Raw genomic sequence first — 23,903 nt, 5'->3', positions numbered from 1 at the left:
GCGAGCGCTTTTTGCACTCTATGGATTGCAAATTTTGAAGTGGTCGGTTAGACGGTTACCCACTTGGGTATCGTGTATATCAATAGGTTAGGACCTTGTAAAAACTTGTTTATCTGAGACGTTGATGTGGATGGACGGTAGGGATCGAAGAAGATACGAACGCGGGATGCTGATTAGACATAGACATAGTTTTGGCTTTTGGGATGCTGTTCGACATTGACATTCCATTGTATTTTCTTCTTTAACCGGGAATAGAAAAAGGAATAGTTACCAACTTTTGACCAAGGGATACAATGGAGAAAAGCAACAGGCTATTACCTATGAGCCTTTCCTTTCACGTGCCTTTTAATCAATATGTTCGGATTTTACGGTACCAAAGACGACAACATTCTCACCAACGGCGAGCAAATAATTGCTCATAATTATAACTAGTAACGTAAGAGTAACTCACCAATTATTGTCCCGCTGATTTATTTTATTTATTTATTTATTTATTTATTTCCTAACGAGACGGTGATCTCCTTCGATCAAGCTTCAAAAATATTTTTAAAGACAGCATGGTAAAAAGTCCATTGAGCCGTTGCTTCGATAATTTTTTTCATTGAAATAAAATTTTCTTGGATAATTGTAAAAATGGAATGCCTTTTACACACTTAATTTCATTAGTTATTTTGTTTTAAATTTTTATTACAATTATTTATTGGGTTATTTTCTGAGAAATGCTCTAGCTAGCCAAAAAATATTGCGGCTAATAAAAAAGTGGAAATATAAACAGAACTTTTTGAGGAAGAGTTTATGTCCTCTGCCACATTCTACTAAACTTAATATTATGCATGGTTCTGATAATGAACACCAGTGTAATTATAACACTTTTCTTTTAATTTGTCCTTCCTTCAAAATCAAACTTCAAGTTTTTGCTGGTAAATAATTTACAAGTAACTTGGTATAGCAAAATGAAAATTGTGCTTACTAAAATATTATTTTACCAGACAATCATTGAAGTATCATTCATTTATCAATTCATAACATTTTCAAGGCATTATTTTCAATTTATAACAAATTAATTTTAATTTTATCACCGATCAAAAAGTTAAATGTAATTTTGACTCCACTATTTATGTAATTATAATATTTACGATGAGGTATATGTGAATATTATTTTAGTTAATTAATGATCGCTCAAGTATTGATGGTAGTGTCTACATAATTGATAACGGATATCATAACTTTATACTCATAGAAAGGTCCGAATTAATGGTTCCGATCTAAAAATTTGGATCGGAAACATTAATTAAGATCCAAAACTTCTTATTTATTTTTTATTCATCATGTAAGATTTTATATGACAGGAAAAAAAAGAGAGTCAGAAATATTTATTCATCAAATAAAGATGACCTTCAAGAGGAAATGAGAGCGAGTTGAGATATCTTGCTGTTTCATTTTTTTTTATTTGCTACTGATTTCTCTCACTTAATTTCTCGATTCTCGTTAAAAAATGATTAAAATATATTACAAAAAATATTGGTTTCTGATCTCTCACTAAGGCCCTGTTTGGCGCAATTACTGTCCGCGTAGGAAAAAAAAAATTCAGTTCACGCACACAGTAACAGACAATTCAATTTGACTCATATCTCAAATCCGTTCCCAATTTCACATGTCCGCCGAACAGAACCTAAGAAATTGAAATAAAAAAAGTTCCTGCCACATGAAATCACAGTAACTGACTAAAAAAAAAAATATTTTGAATCAGAATTATTAACTCCGACCTTTATATGAGTATAAGAATTTTTGTACACTTTCTATTTTGCTTTCTCATTTTTTATTAATTTTTGTGAACAAAAAGTTCTGGAGGGAATATGCATCCCTGAGATAATTTAACTTTGAGTTCACACATGTAAAAATCTGAACCGTTAAACATGAATTTGAAAGTAATCCATTTTCTATTAATACACACCCACGCATCTAAAATCTAAACAGACCGTTTAAAATTTGGTTCGTAAATCCATCAACTCAAAATTTATGCTATCTAAATACACTTCCCTGCTAATGAAGCCCGAGAGAGAGCGCTCCCCAGGCAAATTCATATCACATGAGGCAACAAAATATTTCTGTTTAGATCTCGACCGTCCGATCAGAATCTACACGATTATTAAAGGGACTCCATACATTTTATCTAGAGCCAGATTGATCTGGATTCTGATCGGACGGTCCGGATCTAAACAAAAATATTTTGTTGCCTCACACCTTGTTTGGATGGAGAGTAGAGAAAGGGAGGGAATGAAAAGAAAAGAAAAATTTCCGTCAAATCGTGTTTGGTTGAAAAATTATGTCGAAGGTGAAAGATACAGGAGGTGAAAATGTTTAACCTTGTATTATTGTAATTAATAGAATCGGTTTCTCTCCCAAATCTTCTAATTTGGAATTAAACATATGTAAAGAAATTTTATTACAAATATTTTTAAAAAAAATAATACAAATATCTAATCTTATATCTTATCTATATAATTTTTATATAAATTTTATATAAATTTTTTGTCACAATCTACAACAGCTATCAAATTTCTCATTAACCTTCTAAATTTTAATCGACCAAACAAAAAATAAGATAAAAAAAAAATTAAATTTATTTTCTCTTATTAATCATTCAAACACAAATAAATTAAATATATTAATCTTTCTTTCTATTCTATTTCATTGTCTCTATTATTTATCTCCCATTCATATCTCTACTCTCAATCCAAACGAGGTGTCAGATTTCATCGAAAAAAAAAAAAAGTGTCAGAGGATACGGATTATCCCTTGCCCCCACACATACCACGTGGCCTAGTCAACGCAAAAGTGGCGACTAAATTTAAACCCTCTTTAAAGATCTGTGGATCTGAGGAAATCTAACGGTTCATAAAATCTTTCTATTTTTTTTTAAGAAAATATCCGTAGGTTTTGGTTTAACGAAAAAAAAGTCTACACTTTATATTACATTTCCTGGTTGCGGTGAAATTTAAAAATTGCGGTAAAAATAAAAAACATAAAAGACTTACAACTTCTAGCCCTTCAACTAAGAGCATCTACATCTCTGAAACTCTTGGAGCTTCTAAATAACTATTAATTATTTTTTTGAAATTTTATCTCTAAAAGTTTCTAAACCCCCGCATCCCTAAAACTAAAATTAGAGTTTCCTAATTATTACATCAGCAAATAAATTACAAAAAAAAGAATTTCAGCGAATTATTTGACCACGTCAGAGTTTATAAACAATTTTTTATTAAGAAACTTTGAAGCAAAGTTGCTAAATAAGAAACTCATCTGCATCCCTAAAACTAATTTAGAAATTGCCACATCAGATTAAAAATTTCAAGAATTTCAAGGATGTAGATACTCTAAATTCTTATTTAAAGTCCTGTGAGTCCCGCCCCTTCTATTTTGCAAATACTGACTAGACTAGGGGCCAACTGTAACTCTCCTTCTAGCTTCTGACAACTATCTTCCTCCTTACCAGTATCTGTGAAAAAGATTAGAAAACACAGGTACGAGGCTGCTCTTCTGCTCGTCTCCCCTCACTCTTATCCTAATAACAAAAACTTCTCATCCAATCTGTGCTCCACAATGAGATGAATCTGGCACTGTATTGGCGTACCAGTTTCTTCCCTCATAACCCACTCAACCTAGCAAGCGGCTCAGCACTGAATATGAATATGACACAAAACCCAGCACAATTATGCCTTTGGGCGTTTATAATTGACTCATAGACAATTCTGAGAAATTTTGTGGCATATTTTTTGTGATTTTTCTCTGATTTAGGTATAGTATTGCATTTTCTTCTAAAAAATGCAGATACATCAAAAGATATTCGAATAAGCCATTAGCTTGCCCTTGCATTTCTTATGACTAGCTGGTAGCTACCGAATTCCGACTCAAAATAAATTTGAATGACATTTATGATTAATTTCTAAGTTTGATTAAATTGAAAAGTTGTTGAGATTCTAAGCCCAGTGAAAATAAAAAGAATAAACACCAGTTTGGAAATAGAGAAACAAAATTTGAATGCCGTTTATTATCCATTTCTAAGTATCAAACCAGCTGCAATAAAATTTCCAACAGCCTTTCTCACTAGAAACCTTTTCCCTTTTTGCATATTCTAAACAATCACATATTAACATCGCTAATAATTAAGCATAAAATTAGAACAATAAAAAGAATTTACAAAATACCCACTCCCCCCCCCTCCAAAAATTGAATTTATTAATATTTACCGGCCATAAGATTATCTTATACTCTTCCCATTGGAGAATCTGGCGGATCAGGGGTAAAAGATTGTGCGATTTGTTCTACTGTCGTATTACTGTTTATTAATTTCTTTTTGTCTTCACCAGAAACTGCCTCGATTAAATGTCTCACCTCCTCTTCAAGAAGAAGCCTTAGAGACTTTGAGTACAACTTGTGCTTGCTCTTTTCATGGCTACCTGGAGATACCGCTTCAGAGCAATGCAACAGAGCCACACAGATAGAGAAAGCTTGTAGAGTTGACAGTTGAGCATGAAAATCCACCACAAATTGACCAATCCCGTCAGGTAAAATAGAAATTGACGGTACCTTGTCTTTGCTTCCCTGTTAAAAAAAAGTGGGTAGATTAAATTGACAGGTATTGATATCGGAATTGAACTGGTCTTCTGAATATAAATTTTGTTCTATTCTTTTGGTCATATATAGAAATAGAACTACTGAAGATAAACCTCAATTAAGCAATTAAAGGAGAAAACTGTTTATAAATGGGAAAATATTTCATAATTCAAAACTTCCAAGTAAAGAACAGACATAGAAACTGAGATTTTCAAAATTACAGATATTCGCAGTCATTGTATACAAACCTACTCCCTACTTTTGGTTTGCGCATGCAAGGTCTACAAATTTGTTGTATATGTCTGTCAATGTGTTGTACATAATATAGCGTAGTTAGGTTCACAGACAAGATGGTTTGCATTCATTGTCTACAAACTTCCTACTTTTGACATTTACATGTTCCCCTACCTCTTTCTCTCACTTCCACTATTAAATTACCATAATCAAAAGGAATGGCAAAAAGGCAGTACAAATATTGATTGTTCCAAGATTTTAAAAAGATATGCCATTAATTGTATGGAGTAATGTCATGTCCCCCAAAAGATAGTATGAAGTTTTTTTCAAAACCAGAAATTAATTCAGACTTTATGTTACTGCAGTGCGTTTTTAATTTCCATTTATTCAGTAATCAGTACAAAGTCCAGCTAACTACCTAGTTAACTCTAGCATGTGAACATGGGCAATTGCAATAACATGAGATAGCTTCAATTTGAAGCTATCCAATTTCAAGTGGTATATTGTACCAATTTAGCATAAAATTAAGACATTATAAAGCCTTACTTGATCCTAATCATACAGTGTGGACCAATTCAACTCGCTTAAAAAGTACGACTGATTAAGCCCAATCTAACAAAGTATGAAGCCAAGAGCACTCAACACATCCTTGGTTTATGCTAATTTTAAAATAACTGCTAAATACCAATGGAGTAGAAAAGTGTACCTGAAGATGTAACACAAATGGTTGTTTATTCTCGCTCGTGCCAAGTTCAACCCAATGTTCATCAAAAATATTATCAAGAACCGTAATGGGGCACCCCATATCCCACCCGCCACACTCACACCTGCCCCCGTACCTCCACCTATCAAGCAACCCAGTAGGGCCCGCCTCATCTGGGCCCGGCAATCCATGTGTTCCAATTGGTGTCACCACTCTTACTCTAGGCAAATCACCCTTTTCATGTTCTCTTTCATTCTGTCCAAACGGGATTTGCACCACAATCGCAGCCGTCTCAAGTTGGGTGTGCAACTTGGCTTGCGAATGCGGGTAACAAGCCGACGAGTCCAAATTGAATGAAAGCCCGTCTTCAACAGTCGCGCTGCTGTTCCGTCTAGCTTGAGCTATGTCGTATAGAAGAAACTCAGTGACAGCGGAGTTGCATGAATTTCCATTTTCACCCTTCTCTGAGCAGAGATAAGATGACACATGCATTTGGCCGACTATTGGAGTAGTATTACCACCTATGGGTTTTTCTTTCATACTCACCCTTTTGGTGTTGTTTTCATGGAATGTGTAAACCCAATTTAATGCATTATCAGTTTTCCAATTCTTTGCTGATAAAATTTCAACCGGGTCCGAGACCACAAACGTGAAGCCCGGTGAACCACATTTCAGATCCAATTTAAGAGTTGCACGTAGGTGAGCTGGTGAAAGAGGGACCGGGGCTGAGATTCGATTTTGGCTATCCGTATTGACCTTCGAGAAATCATGCAACAATGATTTCCATGAATGTCCTATTCTCCTCACGGTTTCACTTTCGGGAAGTGGCAGATGCTTCATGGATTTTGATCTTTTCATTGGATCCAGCATTCTTTTTAACGTGCTTGATCGGGGTGGTTTCATATTACTATTATCAAAAGATCTAACCTTTGTAGAGAAAGATCGGGCAAGAATAGCAACCATATCTGGTTCTGGGTCCCTTTCAAACCCATCATCGGATCCATTTTGCTGAGGTTCTTCATCGATAGAAATCTCAATTAAATCCTCATCACATTTCAACAAACAAGCATCTCTCCTCGAGCTATCAGGCCTGGATTGGTTATCGGGTTGATCCTGAAAAGTAAGGTCCAGAAAGTCCCGTGAATCCATGCCAGGTTTGGGTGCCAAAACAGATTTCCTGCCCGAACCCTCACTAGTGCTAGGCTGACATGAAGTATCCACTATGTCGAAGGAAACAAAGCTGTCTTTTCTGTCGAGATTGAAATCAACCTTTCTCCTTCCTTCAGCGACTTTTCTCATCCGAAAAACCTCGTTCGAGCATTGGTAAACTGAACCCCGTTTGAAAACCGGGTTATCTAATTCGGATTCTGGATTACGAACCCGTGAAGGCATGCTCCTGCAATGAAAATTGGGGATCCTATCCAGGCGCAAATTAGAAATTTCACCGTCTGACGATTTCAATTGGTAACCGTATCTCTTATCTGGTTTTTCTTTCTTTCTGCTCTTGCTCTTTGGTATCTCCAAAATTACATCTTGCCCCATTGAGAAACACTGTTAAAAAAAAGGGAATTGTGAGACTTGAGTTTTATATCTATATCTACCAATTAGGAGAAATCTAAAACATGCAATGGAGATCAAAGTCATGCAATTCTTGTGCAAAATGTATGAAAGGCAGCTACTTTTGCAGCTGGGCCATTTACTTTCTGGTAGTAAGGTATAATTGGGTTGATAATCAAAGAAAAATAAAAAGGAAAAATATTTACTGTGGTGAAAGGGGAAATGTTCAGTGCTACTCAATACAAGGTGAAAATAATATCACAATAATACTGGATACTGGAAATTTTTAAGCAACTTGCTTCAATAAACCGTTTTGATTGCAAAAATAAAAATAAACAATGCTGACGCAAACCAAATCAAATGTCGAAATGTTAAATAGAACAACTACATGATTCGAGATTGGAATGTCTAAATGAAAGCAAATTTCACAAATAAACCCAAAATGTACACGAAAAATACATTTTACGTTTCCTGAAATTACAATTAGCGCCGTACAAGTTAATTACGCAGAAAGATTACCGCGAAAATCAACCAATTAATTAGTCCCAGCTAGGTCTCAACAATTTTTGTTTTTGCAAATAACACAAAACCCATAAATAAAAAAAGTCCCGGTCTTTTTTTACTGTTCGACAAAAATCATATTTTGTCCCCCAAATTAACTTTCCATCGACACGATATCATCATAGTTGGAACCCAGTTTTTGGAAAAACACCAGGAACACTAGGAGAGGTTCCACGGCTCAGAAACAGATCAGATAAAACTGATTTATCGAAGAAGAAGAACGAGAACTCACGAGAAAAAGAAAAAAAAAAAAAAACTGAATCGAAAGAGAAAGACAAGCACAGTACCTTGGGAAAAATGAATCTCTCTCAAAGAAGATGCCCCAGAAACTGGAGAAAGTAAAATGGAGAGAGCAGCGTATTACTGTGGAGATTATGGATATTGTGGAGGAATACATGAGACAGAAGAATTTATGAATGTAGTAGAAGCCGAGAGAGAAACTGAGCAAGTGAACGCCATTGACAAAAGCTTTCGATCTCAACCAGCCTACAACACATACCATTCAAACAATCCAAACCATCCAAACTTCTCATATACCAACAATCCAAGACCCGCTGCACCTCAATAGAACTACCAACCACAACCCAATTACCAACCAAGATACAACAATTCTCAACCAAACTATCAGTCAAGGCAGTACAACCAACCGCAAAGACCTAATCTCACAGAATTGATGGAGAGGTTCCTAGAGAAGCAAGACAAAGCAAACAGCGATATCACGCAAATGGAGACTGGAAAGTAGTGTGAAGTGTTCTTGTCTCTCTCTGCTCAGGCTGTGTGAGAGACAGAGAGGCAGTACAAGCAGTGGAAACGAGAGAAGGAGAGAGAAAGAGATGCTAACTCGGCCGCATCGAGAGATGCTACTAATATCTCTCGCTTTGCTTTTGTTAAAGCGCAGCAAAAGAAAATTGCCACGTGTTATTTTCCAAAATATCCCCTAAAAAATGAAAATTAGTTATCTATCCCTCCAATTCTGAAATTTATTCTATTTTTAACTTTTTATGCAAGGCGTTTAAAATGTATTATTTTGAAAAAAACTCTGTAAATAATATCTTTTTTTGAAAACCTTCGCAGAACTCTGTAAATAATATCAGTGATAAAGATTTTTACATAGATTTTGTATCTATAACTAAACAATATTGTAAGGAAATGGTGAGAGGATTACTTGATTTAATTTCAACTTTTCAAGGGTACGATGGACAGTGAGCAGTAGAATGATAGTACATTATTTAAGAGGGCTTAATGGCAAAAACATTGCATGAATGGAGCCATAAATGGTAATTAATAATTGGCGGCTGCAGAGGAAAACATTAAATTTCGCTAATTTCAAGCTCAAGCCAATTTCTCCTCCAGCTGCTAATTTAGGTGATTAATGATTAACAATCACTCAATTAGAAATAATTATTAATTAATTTATATTTTCCCAAAGCGGGTTATTTCCTTGGTCGCCAGTCACGTGAGAAGTGGATGGAAGGAGATTCCTTTGCTCTGAATAAAAAATACATTTTTATGCTAGTTGTACCTAATATGGATTTTTTTTAAATATTTAATTCCCAATGAAATTTAATTAAGGATACTAGTAAAAAATCAGTTTTTGATATAGTAGAAAGAGATAATTTTCTCTATGTAAAAGATTGCAGATTTAAAATTCGGCTGAAAAATCTCTTACGAATATTAGAGATGTTAAGTGGCATGATCCAAATCTTCTTTCTAAAAAAAATGCATTTGTGTGAAAGATCGTATATTCGAAATTCAATTGAAAAATCTCTTGTGAATATTAGAGATGTTTAATGACTTGACTCCAACCCTCTTTCTCAAGATTCTCAAAAAAGAAATAAAAAAGAAAAAGAAAAATACCAAGGATACTAAAGTATCCTAGATGAGCCATTTCATAATAGAAATACTTCAGCGGTAATTATTTTTTCAAGCGTAATGTATAGTCATGAGATCATAAAAAATTTAAATTTATTGAGAAAAGAAAAATAGCATACCTTCAACTTTTACAGGAACGTAAAAATTAATAGACACGCCAATTGCCGTGTCCGAAGCCTCTTCCCTCTTCTTAAAAAGAAACTCAGGTGAAGAATAAATTATATGCTAATCACAACACAAAAATTTTGAACTGAGAATGCTTTATAATATGGTTCTAAGTAGGAACAAATTCCAAAAATAAAGTTTTTTCAAATAGCAGTTGAGCGACCGTCAATGAGTGTTTGTTGTATCTCCAAAACAGAAAATTCTCCCAATTTAAATTGTTTCAACATAATTATTTCTTTTTTTGGTGGGTTTGTTCATAACAATCTCGGACCAAATGAACATTAACTAAGCAGTTTCCATTCCGAAAATTTCTTGGTATCTGTAAAATTCAGCGTTGCTTTCTCATAGTTCAGTTTGTTAATTTGTATCCAAAAAAATGTAAATAAAAAAAAAAAACGCATCCATTTTAAGAAATGCCATATTAAAAAGATCACGGGTTAATAATATATTGCACACAAACTTATAAAGTTGTTACTATAGCCGCATTTTGATCATTGGAGATTTGGAGGTTGAATGTAAGTGTAAATATCATATATAATTTTCTGTTTATATTTCTTTGACAACTGATCAATATTACAAGAAAAAAATGCACATATATTATATTTTTTTTCAGACTTGTAAATAAAAGTTTAGATAAGTAGATTTAACGAATGTAAATATTACAAATTTTTAATATATAGGTTAAATTAAACATCTTAAAAGTTAAAACAACTGTTCGAATGTAAAAAAAAATTATGATACAAACCGTTAATCGGCATATTAATTATATGAAATGTTAATGCATATTCATTAGCAAACTCATGAGCTGGATCATATTTCTTATGACGGCTATAAAAAAAATACTATTAAGTCATACCCAAATGTAATTACATGTCAGAATTATTCTATAAAATTGTGTTCATATTATTTCATTTTATAGATCGTTTAAAAAAATCCTCACCACAGCTTTTCTAACAATAAAATAATTTGAATAGAACTAGGGTGTTCTTGAGCTCAACTAAGTTCTTTGTAAGTTTTATTTCAAAATTTATTGCATTGAATTCAATTGACGAATTCAAACTGTTGAAACTAATCTATTTCATAAGTAATTTATTTACATGTTAATTTTATAAATTTTCGAACTAACTTAGTATGAAATCAAGCTGTAAAAAAAGTAATTAAAATTGAACACGTTAAAATTAACTTATAGCATTATTTCCTGACATTTTGACTTTATACTAAATGAAGTCAAAAATTAACAAATTTGATACATAAATAAATTATTCTTAACAATATAGAATCGTTGTTTGAAGTCATTCCAATATGTTTTGAAATTAAAGCTCACCACAGAGCACCATAGTTCTGCTCAAGTTATTTTTGCAATCGATAATAATCAATGGCTTTCAACTGTATTTTTAGGTGGTAACAGAATTAAATTCGGTATCAGGTGCACCAGAAAAAAAATAATAAATAAATGAAAGAGTGGCCATTTTAAATGTCTGTAATTTTAATTTCCTTTGTTTCTTTAACTCTGTAACTTTTCTGACACTTGTAGTGTTTTATGTATAGAATCTGGAAGTTTGACTTTCAAATTTTTCATTAAGGGTGCATTTGGATGGAACAAGAATAATACTATTTTTTTGAGTTATTCGATATTTGAATGGAGTAAGAATAGCACTAACCCACTATTCTTTGTTTGTCCTATATGAATAATGAATTAGTTCACTATTCTACTAATCCAACCAAAGATTGAATTAGCTACTATTTTCAAATTCGAGATTAACTTTATTCTTGCTCTATTCCTTGTTTAATCCAAATGTATCCTGAAATGTAGGGGCATAATAAATGGCTTTCAAATATATATAAAATGTAGGACTCTTATGCAAACAAACCTTGGGAAACAGAAGTATTAAAAGAACAGGGGCACTGTCCTTTTAAATAGTACAAGACAGAGATCCCCTTAGTTCGGCCACTGTCCGGTTCCGAGTCTCTGGCCAGTGGCTCCTCAGACTTTATACATAAATTCTGACAGAGACATGGTCTATGCACGATTCTTATACATACTATCGAGGGATCAAGTTACAACAAGTTATCACAATTATTTTTTATATTTTTAAAATCTAAATCGTGTGATATCTACAATAAAATTTGCTTGGAGATCAAATTTTACATTATTTGGAATTTCTTTACTATTTATTAAGATGCGTACAAAATTCAATAATCTGAATTTGACTAGTTTTTGTACCCATCTTAATAACAAGTAAAAAAATTCAAAAAAATCTAAAATTTGGTTTCCAAGCATATTTTATTGTAGAGATCACATCTAACAGTTTGGATTAACAATTTGAACTTTAAAAATATAAAAAATAATTGTAACAACTTGTTGTAACTCAAAAATCGTTATAACTTGATCCCTCCTCAACATAAATATCGCACATCCCTTCAGCGGCACTGTGGTAAATACAAGAAATGTCTCAAATTTTTTATTTATAGAAATTAAAAAATTAATTATTGAAAAACGATAGATATTTTTTTTATCCAAAATACGGCTCGGTCACATGAAACTGGTAATGATATGTATGTCACGTGGATCAAATTTACGTGACGAATTATAATTTTGGCCACCGCAAATAAAACTAGGGATCGAATGGAGGCCCTCCATCGTGCAAAAATAAAAAATCATTTTGTGTGTAACTTATCTTTTAGAAATAATACTATACTTGATCCTTTTAACTAAATATTTGTCTGTAACAATATTTTGCATTACTTGTATTTTTTATATTTTGTTATTGAATTTTATTCATTTGTTGGCAATTTTACTTTTGTATGTGTTAAAGTTTGATTTATTGTTAAATTTCGGCTGCTTCTATGACAACTTTCTGATTTTATACTAGCTTTTATACAGTAAATTAGGGTGTTCTTATGCTCACTTAAGAATTGGTAAATTTAACTTCAAAATCTATCAGAATAATTTCAAGTGAAAAATCTAAATTGTTGAAGTCAGTTTACTTAACAGACAATGCATTTATTTGTCAAATTTATCACTTTTCGAATTAATTTAGTATAAATCAGGAGATAAAAAAAACAAGGTTTATAAATGAATGCTATTGCGTTCATTTTTCATGGTTTTTTTGCCACTTGACTTTATACTAAATAAATTTACAAATTTGACATATAAATGCATCACTCGTGAGAATGTGAGGTAGATCGATTTCAATGATTTGAATTATCGTTTGAAGTCAATCCAAAATGAGATTTAATTATTCATTATAAACAAAGTTCTAAATAGTGATTATCGCGTCATCGCGGAGAGGCTAAAAAAAAAAGCTATTGCGAATAGCGTAGCTATAGCGAAAGACATGCTACACGGCGTTTGTTTTTAAAATTTATATTCTATATTTTTACTAATTATTAACATTATCTAAAGTCTCGTATGATGGTAAATAACACCATATTAATTAATAAATTATAATATTCATATTAAACCAGTACAAAGTCCAAATTGTTATTCAAAATATTCCTAGTAATTGTTAGTGTTGGTGTCCTAGACCCATATCATATCTATGATATGTTTAGTTTATTAGTGAATGATTTTATCATTTTATACCTTGAGTATTCATATTAGTGGATCATTTGAGTTGATGACTTAAATTGTAGAACTTCACAATGAATAAATTTGTTTACTCTTAAATGTTCCTTATCTTGGCAATCAGCAAAGGTACACTGATTGACCATATAAGATAAGTGTGGTGATTAGATGATGGCCATGTTCTATAGGTTATACGATAAGGAGTTATCGATCTAATCACACATGTGCATACATGGAGATGTATGGCACTGGACAGACCCAAGAATGAAATATCATATGGATTGTATTATGTGTCATTGATATTTCATTGTGTCTATAATTCTTTGGTTGAGATATTTATTTTTCTTACATAAGGGATGTGTATTGTTGGTACTGTCCAACGCTCTCTTTAACCAGGAGTTATAAAGGCAGTTACTGCAGTGCACATAACTTGTGTGGAAGAACGATACGTATCAAGAAACCATTGTCCCTTATATGTTAATATAAGTGATGATATCTCTGGGCCCCTTGATAAAGTTTATATTATGTGCATGCAATATGATTATATGATAATCATATCATAATTAAACTTCAGGAAATCAAGAAAGAATAATTGGTAAGGATGACACATTCCTACCTTACGATTATTTGGATATCATGTGGCAAGGAATTGACACAACAACATTTTTAATGTTACAGGGATCGTGATTTTGCATTGTGCTTTTTCATCCACGTCATTTGGGTAATCAATATACCGTGGCTAGTTGTATCATTGATTTATAGAATTAAAATGTTTAATTCTAATGCCATAATGATGGGATCCCATAGGGTCACACCATATGAAAGATTAAAAGAAAATATATTAATAAAGCATATGTGATATGTATATAATACGTGCTATGTTAATTATAAAAAGTTATAATTAATTTGTACAAATTATATGTTATTAATATATGAATAATTTTATGACATGGAGATGTTATAAAATAATCCTAGTAATATTTAAAGTATGTGTGACATATTTTAAATAGCTTTTGACACATGAGAGATGCATATAAATTAACATGGAATATTAATTTATATGTTAGCCTCTTTTAATGTATGAGATTGTGGACTTAATTAAATATTAATATGATTAATATGTTTAAGCCCAAAGCCCAAATATATGCTGGGGAGAATTGATTAGTAATGACATGATTTAAGGAATATTTAAATATGTCATTAAATCTAATCAATCTTATTAAAGAGTAAAGAAATTTCTGGACATATTTTTTAGGTAACTTTGAACTATAATTTGAAAGGGCAAATACTAATCATTCTAGATGCATGACCTATGTAATCTGTAGCCCTTGGAGTCTAGAATCCAATGGTGAAGATTTCAAGTCGTTTGGAGTTACCTAGAAAAAGATATAAGGATTTTAGTACCGAAAGGTCAGAAATTATGTGAAAGATATCTTGGCCGAAATTTGCTCTTTTCTCCTCTCTTCCAATTTTTCTCATATGTTGAGATCTATAAATCCTCTAATAAGTTTTCAGAAATTAAGAAGAGGGTTAAACTAGGATTAAGGTTCTACTTGTTAATCTCTTACTAGCCTTAGAGATACAAGTATTTCTTTAATCTCTCGGTGGATACCTAAGGAGACTCGTCATTTGAGGGGCTAAAGCACAACCACCATTGAAGGAGGAAGGGAATAAGAAGTTGCTAAGCAAGACAACTCTTCTTGATTTTATTTGGAGATCAAATCCAAGGTATTATGTTATTCCATTCTTGATTAGGCTAATTGAGATTGTTTCTTGCACTTACAATAACTAAATCGTTTGTTTTGAGTCGAATAAAATTTTTGTTTTATTTCTTGCTATCTAAGCATCAAAACTTTCAGTAATATCATAAACTATATATATTTTTGTATTCAAAATAACCTAAGTATCATGGCATAAATTATCTTTTTTTTTATATATTCAAAATAACCTAAGCATAGACTATTTATATTTTACTATTTAAAAGCAGAAACAATGTAAGTCTTGAAAAAATTTGATTCCCAAAAGAAACTTTATATCTGGGCCTTTAAATAAAAACTCATGTAGTATAGTGTGGCTATTTGAGCTCACGCTACGCGTTACGGCGGTTATAGCTTAATCAGGGCACTTTTATCCTATAATTTAGCGATCAAGGTCCAAAAACAATATGATGCCACTATAGAACGCTATCTAGAACACTGAATATAAACGAGGAGGGTTCAAATGTCTCTATTTTTTGTATCTCCATTACGCCTCTAATTTTAGAACTATAATAACTTCAAATTTAAAATTTAGATATCAAAATAATATTGTTAGATATGATCTGCACCATTTTCTCTATGTATAAAAGATTATGATATGTCAACTGTCTTAATTAGTATTGAGAACTTGTAAAAATACACTTATGTGAATAAATTTTAAATGTTGGTTTTTCAACTTATTGATTCATATAAATTAAAATAAAAAAATTATGTACATGCCATAATAATAAATTAATAATACATACCATATGTAACAATTTAAAAAAATAAAAGCACAAAAAATAAAGACAGTTGAATACTCTCATATAATTGATACTTCACAAAGAATGTTAGAACTGAAAACTCTTTTAACTATGTCACATCATTAATATATCTATGCGATTTAGTTCTGTCTCTCCTTATTATGTTAATTTAACTGTTGTGTATGGTTCTTTTTATTACAACTCGTACCATTTTTCTCTCTCCTTATTTTGAAAAGGATGATGTATTTAGATACAATATAAGCATATAACTCTTACAATAAATTATTTTTTATTCTTTGATTGATTTTTTTTGACTGAAATGACATTTCGGTCGCAGTCGTTTTCACAGATTTCAAGAAAAAAATACATTGAAAAATTGTAAAAATAACTGAGACTGAATTGTCATTTTGGTCCAAAAAAAATTTAACACCAAAATGACATTTCGGTTTTTATATTTTTTATAAAAAAAAAAATAATCATATTAGTTTTATAATTTTTTTTTCTAATTATGGTTTAAAAAAAAAATCAACCCTGAGGTGATTGTCACGTGACATGCACGTGGGCCCCATCTCATCTGAGGTGATTGTCACGTGACATGCACGCGTGCCCCATCTCATCTGAGGTGATTGTCACGTGACATGGACGTGGGCCCCATCTCATCTAGCTTTTCTTTATAAAAGGTTTGCTTTGGCCTTTGGACAATGATTGGGCCCTTACACCCCTCCGCCGGAGTCCCCAGCTGAAGAGTTCATACAAGTACAGTATACTCACGACTCAAGAGTACGCTTCTATGCAATGAAATAATTCTTTAAAAAAAAAAAATGTTACTGTCCGAATTTTCAGAATGGAATTGAACCGGTTCGGTTAGATTGAAAAAGGAAAAACAGTTCGGGTCATTTATTCGATTTGGTTCTTTTGTAAAATTATTTATGTTATTGAACCGGACAAAACTGATTTAATTAACTGGATTTTAATACAAAGTTGCCGGATTAAAATCTGATTCTAAAATCTAAACATATTTAAAATGAAAAACAACGCGAGTTTACAAGCTGCTGGATTAACATTATTGAAAGGAGGGGGGGGGGGGTTGTTTTCTGATGCAATGTCCAGAGTAGGATTCTAGAAGGTGTGAATTAATTGATTTAACTTTTAAGTATGATCAAAATCAGACCTTGGTTTCTGCTTATAATTGTCGATAGATTAATAGCTAATGCCCTCATTTGTTTGATAGATAGTAATATTTATAAATTCAATTTTTAGTATTTTTTTTTCACCTAAATTATGTTTAAGTATAATTGTTTAAAAAAAAAAGATATGACTGTTTAAATATATGGTCCTATAACTGATAAATGATATTGATATTTGATAAATTTAGTTATTTTTAAAAATCAATAGCTGAACCGCTTAACACATTAGTCTGACCCAGTGTTGTAAAAAACGTTTGTTTAGGCCGAATAATCAGTCGATTAGTCATTAGTGGTGACCAAACTGTCATGAATTTTTCCGACTAATCAACCAATTATTTCTGATTATGACTAATTATTCTCAATTAATCGCTTGGCGGTACCCTGTCTGTTCGACGACCACATACCGTTATTTACAACACTGGTCTGATCAGCAAATCATTTTCACAATCTTTTGGATTACGTTCATGTTTGCTCTTTTATTTTAATTTTCTTTTTACTTGGTAGTTTTTTTTTTTTTTTTTTGTAATGTATAAGTTTTGCTGTATTAGTAAACCGTCACGTAATGCTTTCGACAAGTAACTCAAGCAGGAAATAAATAAATAAATTTTTTCAAATAAACCAATCCATAATTTTGCAATTTTTTCTACTACATTAAAATAGATGTTAGAGCCGTTCGATTAATAGATCTAAGCATCTGATTAACTGAATTGCGCCGATGAAATGTGATAATCTTAATAAACTTATTGAGGGAATTATTTGACAGTTATCTATTTTGATAAATCTGACAATTTACAAAAATAGAAATTAAATTTAAAATTCAGAATAATCTACATTATCTACATATAGTGACAATAAAAAAAGGAAAACAAAAAAATCTGATGTATGTTTTGTCTTATATTAAGTTAGAGGAGGGTTCAAATCCCTCCATGTTTTTGTGCCTCCATCTCTCTGCATCATTTTCAAAGTTCAAACAGTCGATCCGAACCGCTCAATCTAACCTCCATACTAAAATATGTTTGGAGACCAAATTTTATATTTTTAGGAATTTTTTTACTATTTTTTTAGATAGGTAGAAAAATACTGTTTTTAGATGGTTCAGATTTACTGATTTTGTACCTATCTAAAAAAATAGTAAAAAAATTCCTAAAAATATAAAATTTGGTCTCCAAACATATTTTAGTATGGAGGTTAGGTTGAGCGGTTCAGATCGACTGTTTGAACTTTGAAAATGATGGAGAGAGATGGAGGCACAAAAACATGGAGGCATTTGAACCCTCCTCATTAAGTTATTATAAATTTCAACTATAAAAATTAATCTCTGATTCATCATCATACAACGCTAGAATTGTATATAAAAATTATAATCATGCTATAATGCTATATACATATTAAATAAGATAAGGTAAGTTTAATTTTCAGTTTGTAATTTTATTTGAATTTAAAAAAAATATTTATTAATAAAATTGTCAAAATAATCACTGTCAAAAAAATCCTCCACAAACTATTTGAGCAAAACTAGAGTGCCATGTGGTCACCAAGAGGGGTTGGTGAGCACACCTCCAAAATGCTATCAAATTAACTTCAAACTACGAATTCAAACCATTGAAATCTAAACACTTTATGTAAAAAATTTTAAGTTTTTATTTTTGTAGCACATAGTCAAGCGGTCAAAACAATGAACATTTTATAAGTTATTTTTTCAATTGTTTTATATATTAATTTTTCATCATTTTTTTGACCGCTTAACCATGTACTAAATGAATTCGAAACTTTAAAATTTTTACATGCACATACATCACTCACGAAGTACTTGAATTTTCACTATTTAGATTCGTAGTACGAAACCAATCCAATAACATTTTGGAAGTGCGCTCACCAATACATTTTGGTAAGCACATCACACTCTAGTTTTGCTCAACTTATTTATTCCATATCTTAGACTAATTTTTTTAGTCTTATAAACATCATGTCAACTAGGGGTGTAAACGGTCGGATACGGATCGGATAGTGGTCTTACCGTATCCGTATCCGTTATAATTTTTCGGATACGGATACGGATTCGGATAGTCTCGGATACGGATACGGATCGGATATTAAATGTTACGGATACGGATCGGATATCGGACGGATACGGATATTTTTCATAATTAGCTTGTTAGTTACAAAACATCTATTATATTATTAAAATATTAGTCACTAATTATGTCATAGTGTTATATTGTTCATCAAAATATATATCTATATGCAATTTAATAAATTATTCGTACAATATGCAATTTAATAAATCAATTTAAAAAACATATATCACATTTGTTGTGGTTTAAAATATAAACGGTCGGATACGGATAGTAAAATGTCTTACCGTATCCGTATCCGTTATAATTTTTCGGATACGGATACGGATACGGATAGTCTCGGATACGGATACGGATCGGATAATTTAAGTACTTTTCCGGATTCGGATTCGGACGAAATCGGATATTATCCGATCCGTTTACACCCCTAATGTCAACTCTGCTTCCAAAATGAATTGGAAAATTGTGAAGCAACATTGTGTAGGAAAAGGATATATCCAGTTATTTTGAACTTGAGAAATTAGTACTTCCTCTTTCCTTTTTTTTTTCCTACTGGTAAAAAATAATTTGAGTTGCTTGCACGAAGCCCGACAAAACTTACTAGGTCACTGCGGAAGTGCGGATTGACGTGTACCAGAATCTATCTCTATGTTTTCTCGGAATTCGTATCCTCTGCATTAACTCAAAAAGGAATCTTTTTAGTTAATGTATCTGAACTGTCTATTAAGCTTTAAGATTCGTGGGTATCAATCCGCACGAATATTAAAGGGAACCGGATGGGCTCCGTTTACAATCAGACAGTTTATATGCATCAACTGAAAAGATGCTCTTTTGAGTTAATGCAGACGATTCGGACTCATTTTCTTGGGCGGGTTGCTTCCCTCCCGCTTAAAATTGACAAAATTTTACAAGAGTTTTCGCATTAACCCCAATATTTTCCATATTTACAATGGTAGATTCTATCTTTTGTTTGTTAAATGGTAATAGACCGACATTTTTTCAAATATATTATGATAATTTTATACAGCGCAAAATCATATGTTTTTTTTTTAAAATTTTAAATCTTTTGTCCATGCTTTGTATGAAGCCGTAACAATGTTTCCAATATTTTTATAATCAATTTTTGATAATTAGTCCATCTGATTAAGAATGTTGCCGAGTCTAGACAAAGATAGAATAGCGGACTCGTAAATTTGCTGAAGTTGACGCATATCTTTTCCATAAGAAAAAAAAAAATCCTTTTATCCTTCGCAGCAATTCAACCATGAATAGCAGCAGCACATATAAGTAGAGGTGTTTAAACAGTCGGTTCGGTTGAAATCGAACTAAAATAATTAAATAACTAAACTAAATTTTTCTTCGGTTTTTCAAAATAGAACTGAACTAGACTGATTAAGAACTGGACCGAACAAACCAAAGTAAATTTCAGTTTGTTTGGTTCAGACTGAAGTAAACTTATTGGTTCTGTTATTAACGAAAATTACACATGCTCTACAAAAGTTGTTCAATTCCCAAAAATATGTAGATGCTCTAAAATATTTAAACTAAAATGAAATAAAAGAATCAATAATTGAACCAAACAAAATATAAACCATACTTAAGCAAATATAATTCGGTTGGTTCAGTTTAATCAGTTTGGAAAAATCTAAACCGAAAAACCAAACCATTTAAATCAATTTTTTTTTATTCGGTTGAAAACCAAACAAACCAAACCATTTAAACACCCCTACATGACATCTCTTCTTGTTTTTTATTTCCTCAAATTATGACAATACTTTTTGTTCATGCACGATAGAACAAGAGATGAGCATATCTAGGTGTGATGTGCTCACCAAAAGGGTTTGGTGAGCACAACTTCAAAAGTATATTGGATCGGCTTTAAACGACGAATCCAATCCGTTGAAATCCATGTACTTCATGAGTGATACATGTACATGCAAAATTTTGAAAGTTTTGAATTCATTTGCTACATGGTCAAGCGATCAAAGAAATAATAAAAATGAATATATAAAACAACTTATAAAATGTTCATTTCTTTAATCGCTTGAATTTTGCATGTGTATGCATCACTCATGAAGCGCATGAATTTTAATAGTTTGAATTTGCCGTTTAAAGCCGATCCAATATATTGGCGAGCACATCACACCCAAACCCTTTTGATGAGCACATCACATCGTAGCTTTGCTCACAAAGAGAGACCCATGAAATTCTGAGTAACACAACAATTTCTTTGCTTTCTTTGGGAAATTACACCACAACTTAGTTGGATTAATTTACAAAATTGCCCAAAGGAAGGATTTAATTGAGGTTGCCATCCCCTTACGGGTCAGCTGTTCACTTCTTAATTCTTATGCTCTCCCGCTTTATCCCTAATTTTGCATTTGACCTCTCTCTTAGTCAAATGTCAGAGCTTGTCTTTTGTTTTTTTGTCTAGGACAGAGGAATCCAATATCATGGAAGCAAGTATCGCCACGTCGTGTAGTGTTTCATGTAGCGAGTCGCTGAGAAATGAACATTATAAAAAGTAAATTTCGTATGAATGTTAGCAACATTTCTTCTATTCAAACGATTTTGTAAGCAGTTTAATATTTAATATGAAGAGTGGATAATGTTCATTATTGAATTGCTTTGCTTATTCAACCAATGATCATAAATGAAAACTAATTATTTAAAACTCTAAGTACATGTTTTATTTCTTTTCATTAAAAAATAAACTTATCATAATTGCATTGACATAATTTGTTTTTTTTGCTGAAAATCCATAAACAGTTTCATTGATAGAAAAAGTCACAAAGTAGTTGTTATATAAAATTAGATAACCAATGTTTGTGAAAAACATATAGCTAAATAAAACAAAAAACGCACAGGGGTATATGCATAATGTGGAAGCAAATTGATCATCTTTGCTTGATTAGAGTGATAGAAGTTTGTATCACAGCCGAAAATGTACTGAATCCAAATCAGACCGGAAACTGAATTGACCGGACCAGAACAATCATCCATCAGCTGAGAAATTGAATCAAGCCTAAATGGAAACTAAATTAATTAGTCTAGGACAATTACCTCAAAATAAGAAGAGAAAAATAAGAGACAGAAAGCAACACAAAACAACACATAACATCATCATAAAAAAAACAAACATAATTATTGATTTGAAGTATTAGGGTTTTCGGAAAGCGGCGACCAGCCACACTTTGTTCAGTATCTGTATTTACTACAGATAACCAAAATTTTGGAGGATGCTTTAAAAGTGCTCTAGTTCTTCTATAGCAATGGTTCGTATGCACATCGTGCTGCTTATTATGGTGAGATTATTTGTGAGCTGGTCTCTAAGTAAATTTTCTAATAGATTATTTGCATGGTTAAAAAATAAATTTCTTTTTACTAATATATTACGATATTAATATTCAACATAATTTTCGTACAATCACTTACTAGGTATAAATTAGGAAACTAAATAATTATTAATAAAAAAAATATGCGACGCGCATACTTTAAATTATGTTAATGTAAAGTGTTTAGCCGGATAGGTAACATGTGAACGTATTAAATTTGAATTTCAACTCTAAATTTCTTACTATAGATTGTGTTAGTTTAAGTAAGGTGTTTGTCAAGATATAGTTAAGTATCAACAAAGTTATGTTAAAGTGTTGATTTAAACATCTATGGTATCGGTTCAACAAAACAAAGCTTAAAAATATATATATCTAGTACCAATTAATATATAAATAAGTACGTACTTAGGTCATTTAAATCTAAGTATTTAAATTCAGCTAGATTATAAAATGACTTAAAAATCAATATGTAAATTAAACACATGAGCTCTATTAACAAGGATGCCTTAAAAAGTACCGGACAAGTCCAAACATTTCATTATCACAAGTCACAATTCTTCTAACAAACCAGAAAAAAATATTATATCTAACAAACCAGAGAAATATTATATTATTTCAACAGTTTTTAAATTCTTTAAAAAATAATATCTAACCAACTCAGGGTTAAATTCTTCAACACTGTACTTAAGCGAGCCACATGAAGGCTGTGAGTTATATAATTTACAAAATTCTCTAATTTACATGTCTATTTATATAGGCGGATGTAATTAAAGATTAATTAAGGATGACTAAGCCAGCCACGTGAATTAAAAAATAACAATTTTATTCTTTTTATTTTATAATTTGTATAAATATATATACATCCGAGTCTCTTATAAAATAAAATTATACATCTCAACCTGTTTATGTTTTTGCTGTGCAGAAATACGATCAAAATCTTGATGCTGCACTAAATATTGTTGAAGTAACAACGTAGATAACCCAGGCTTTCGTTGGAGCATCTCTTCTTCTTTTCTTTTCAGCTGACACATTTTTATGTTTCATTTCATGGTTGGTTATTATTGGGTCAAATTTATCAGTCATTTATTGAACTGGTCCCCTCAGTCAGATCTTCATTTAAAATTATCTAATCAAACGGCTGTGATTTATTGTTTTCCTCTTCTTTGAGGCGCACCATTAAATACCAATTTAACGGTGGCGGTTGATGTTCGGCTACATTTGTGCTCCTCTTCTTTGAGCTACAGTGGTGCTACTCTTTGCACGAGAATGTATTGTCGCTGATTCTAATATACTAATCACTTTCGCATGTTTACTTTTCTCTTTTGACGTAAAAATTCGATCAATCTTAGAAGCAGATAGAGACACGTTAACAAAGAAGTCGCTTGCGAAATTGGCGATTCGATTATTCTTTTGTTAAATCGGCCCCTCAAAACGGCCTAACAATACAATCAATATAGCTTTGTTGGTGCCTTATTAGTTGTTTTCGCTATTTAGACAACTAATTCAACCTCCAATAATTTGTTCGATTC

At 31.7% G+C, this 23,903-nt stretch overlaps 1 protein-coding gene across 2 annotated transcripts; it reads right to left on the bottom strand.

Moving 5' to 3' along the window:
• Window positions 1–4,015: 4,015 nt before the first annotated feature.
• On the bottom strand, window positions 4,016–8,084 carry LOC144551570 (uncharacterized). Of its 2 annotated transcripts, XM_078299596.1 has the most exons (3): window positions 7,960–8,084; window positions 5,558–7,105; window positions 4,016–4,605 (listed from the first exon to the last, which is right to left on the bottom strand). In XM_078299596.1, the coding sequence occupies exons 2-3, from the start codon at window positions 7,094–7,096 to the stop codon at window positions 4,267–4,269; spliced, it is 1,878 nt and encodes a 625-aa protein (XP_078155722.1). In that variant the 5' UTR covers window positions 7,097–7,105; window positions 7,960–8,084; the 3' UTR covers window positions 4,016–4,266. The 2 variants fall into 2 exon arrangements, with proteins under 2 accessions (XP_078155722.1, XP_078155723.1); XM_078299597.1 differs by lacking the exon at window positions 7,960–8,084 and having other exon boundaries at window positions 5,558–7,199.
• Window positions 8,085–23,903: the final 15,819 nt, after the last annotated feature.

The sequence above is a fragment of the Carex rostrata genome, chromosome 3 (genome assembly GCF_964058835.1).
Source record: "Carex rostrata chromosome 3, lpCarRost1.2, whole genome shotgun sequence".
NCBI lineage: Eukaryota > Viridiplantae > Streptophyta > Magnoliopsida > Poales > Cyperaceae > Carex > Carex rostrata.
The sequence above is the reverse complement of the archived record's forward strand: the minus strand, read 5'-3'. Positions and strand labels throughout refer to the sequence as shown.

Bases quoted from the DNA above. Each gene is read 5' to 3' on its own strand.
- LOC144551570 (XM_078299596.1), bottom strand. From the start codon at position 7,096: ATGGGGCAAGATGTAATTTTGGAGATACCAAAGAGCAAGAGCAGAAAG. The intron at 4,606-5,557 runs GTACACTTTTCT...TTTTTTTAACAG, and splicing joins CATTTGTGTTACATCTTCAG to GGAAGCAAAGACAAGGTACC.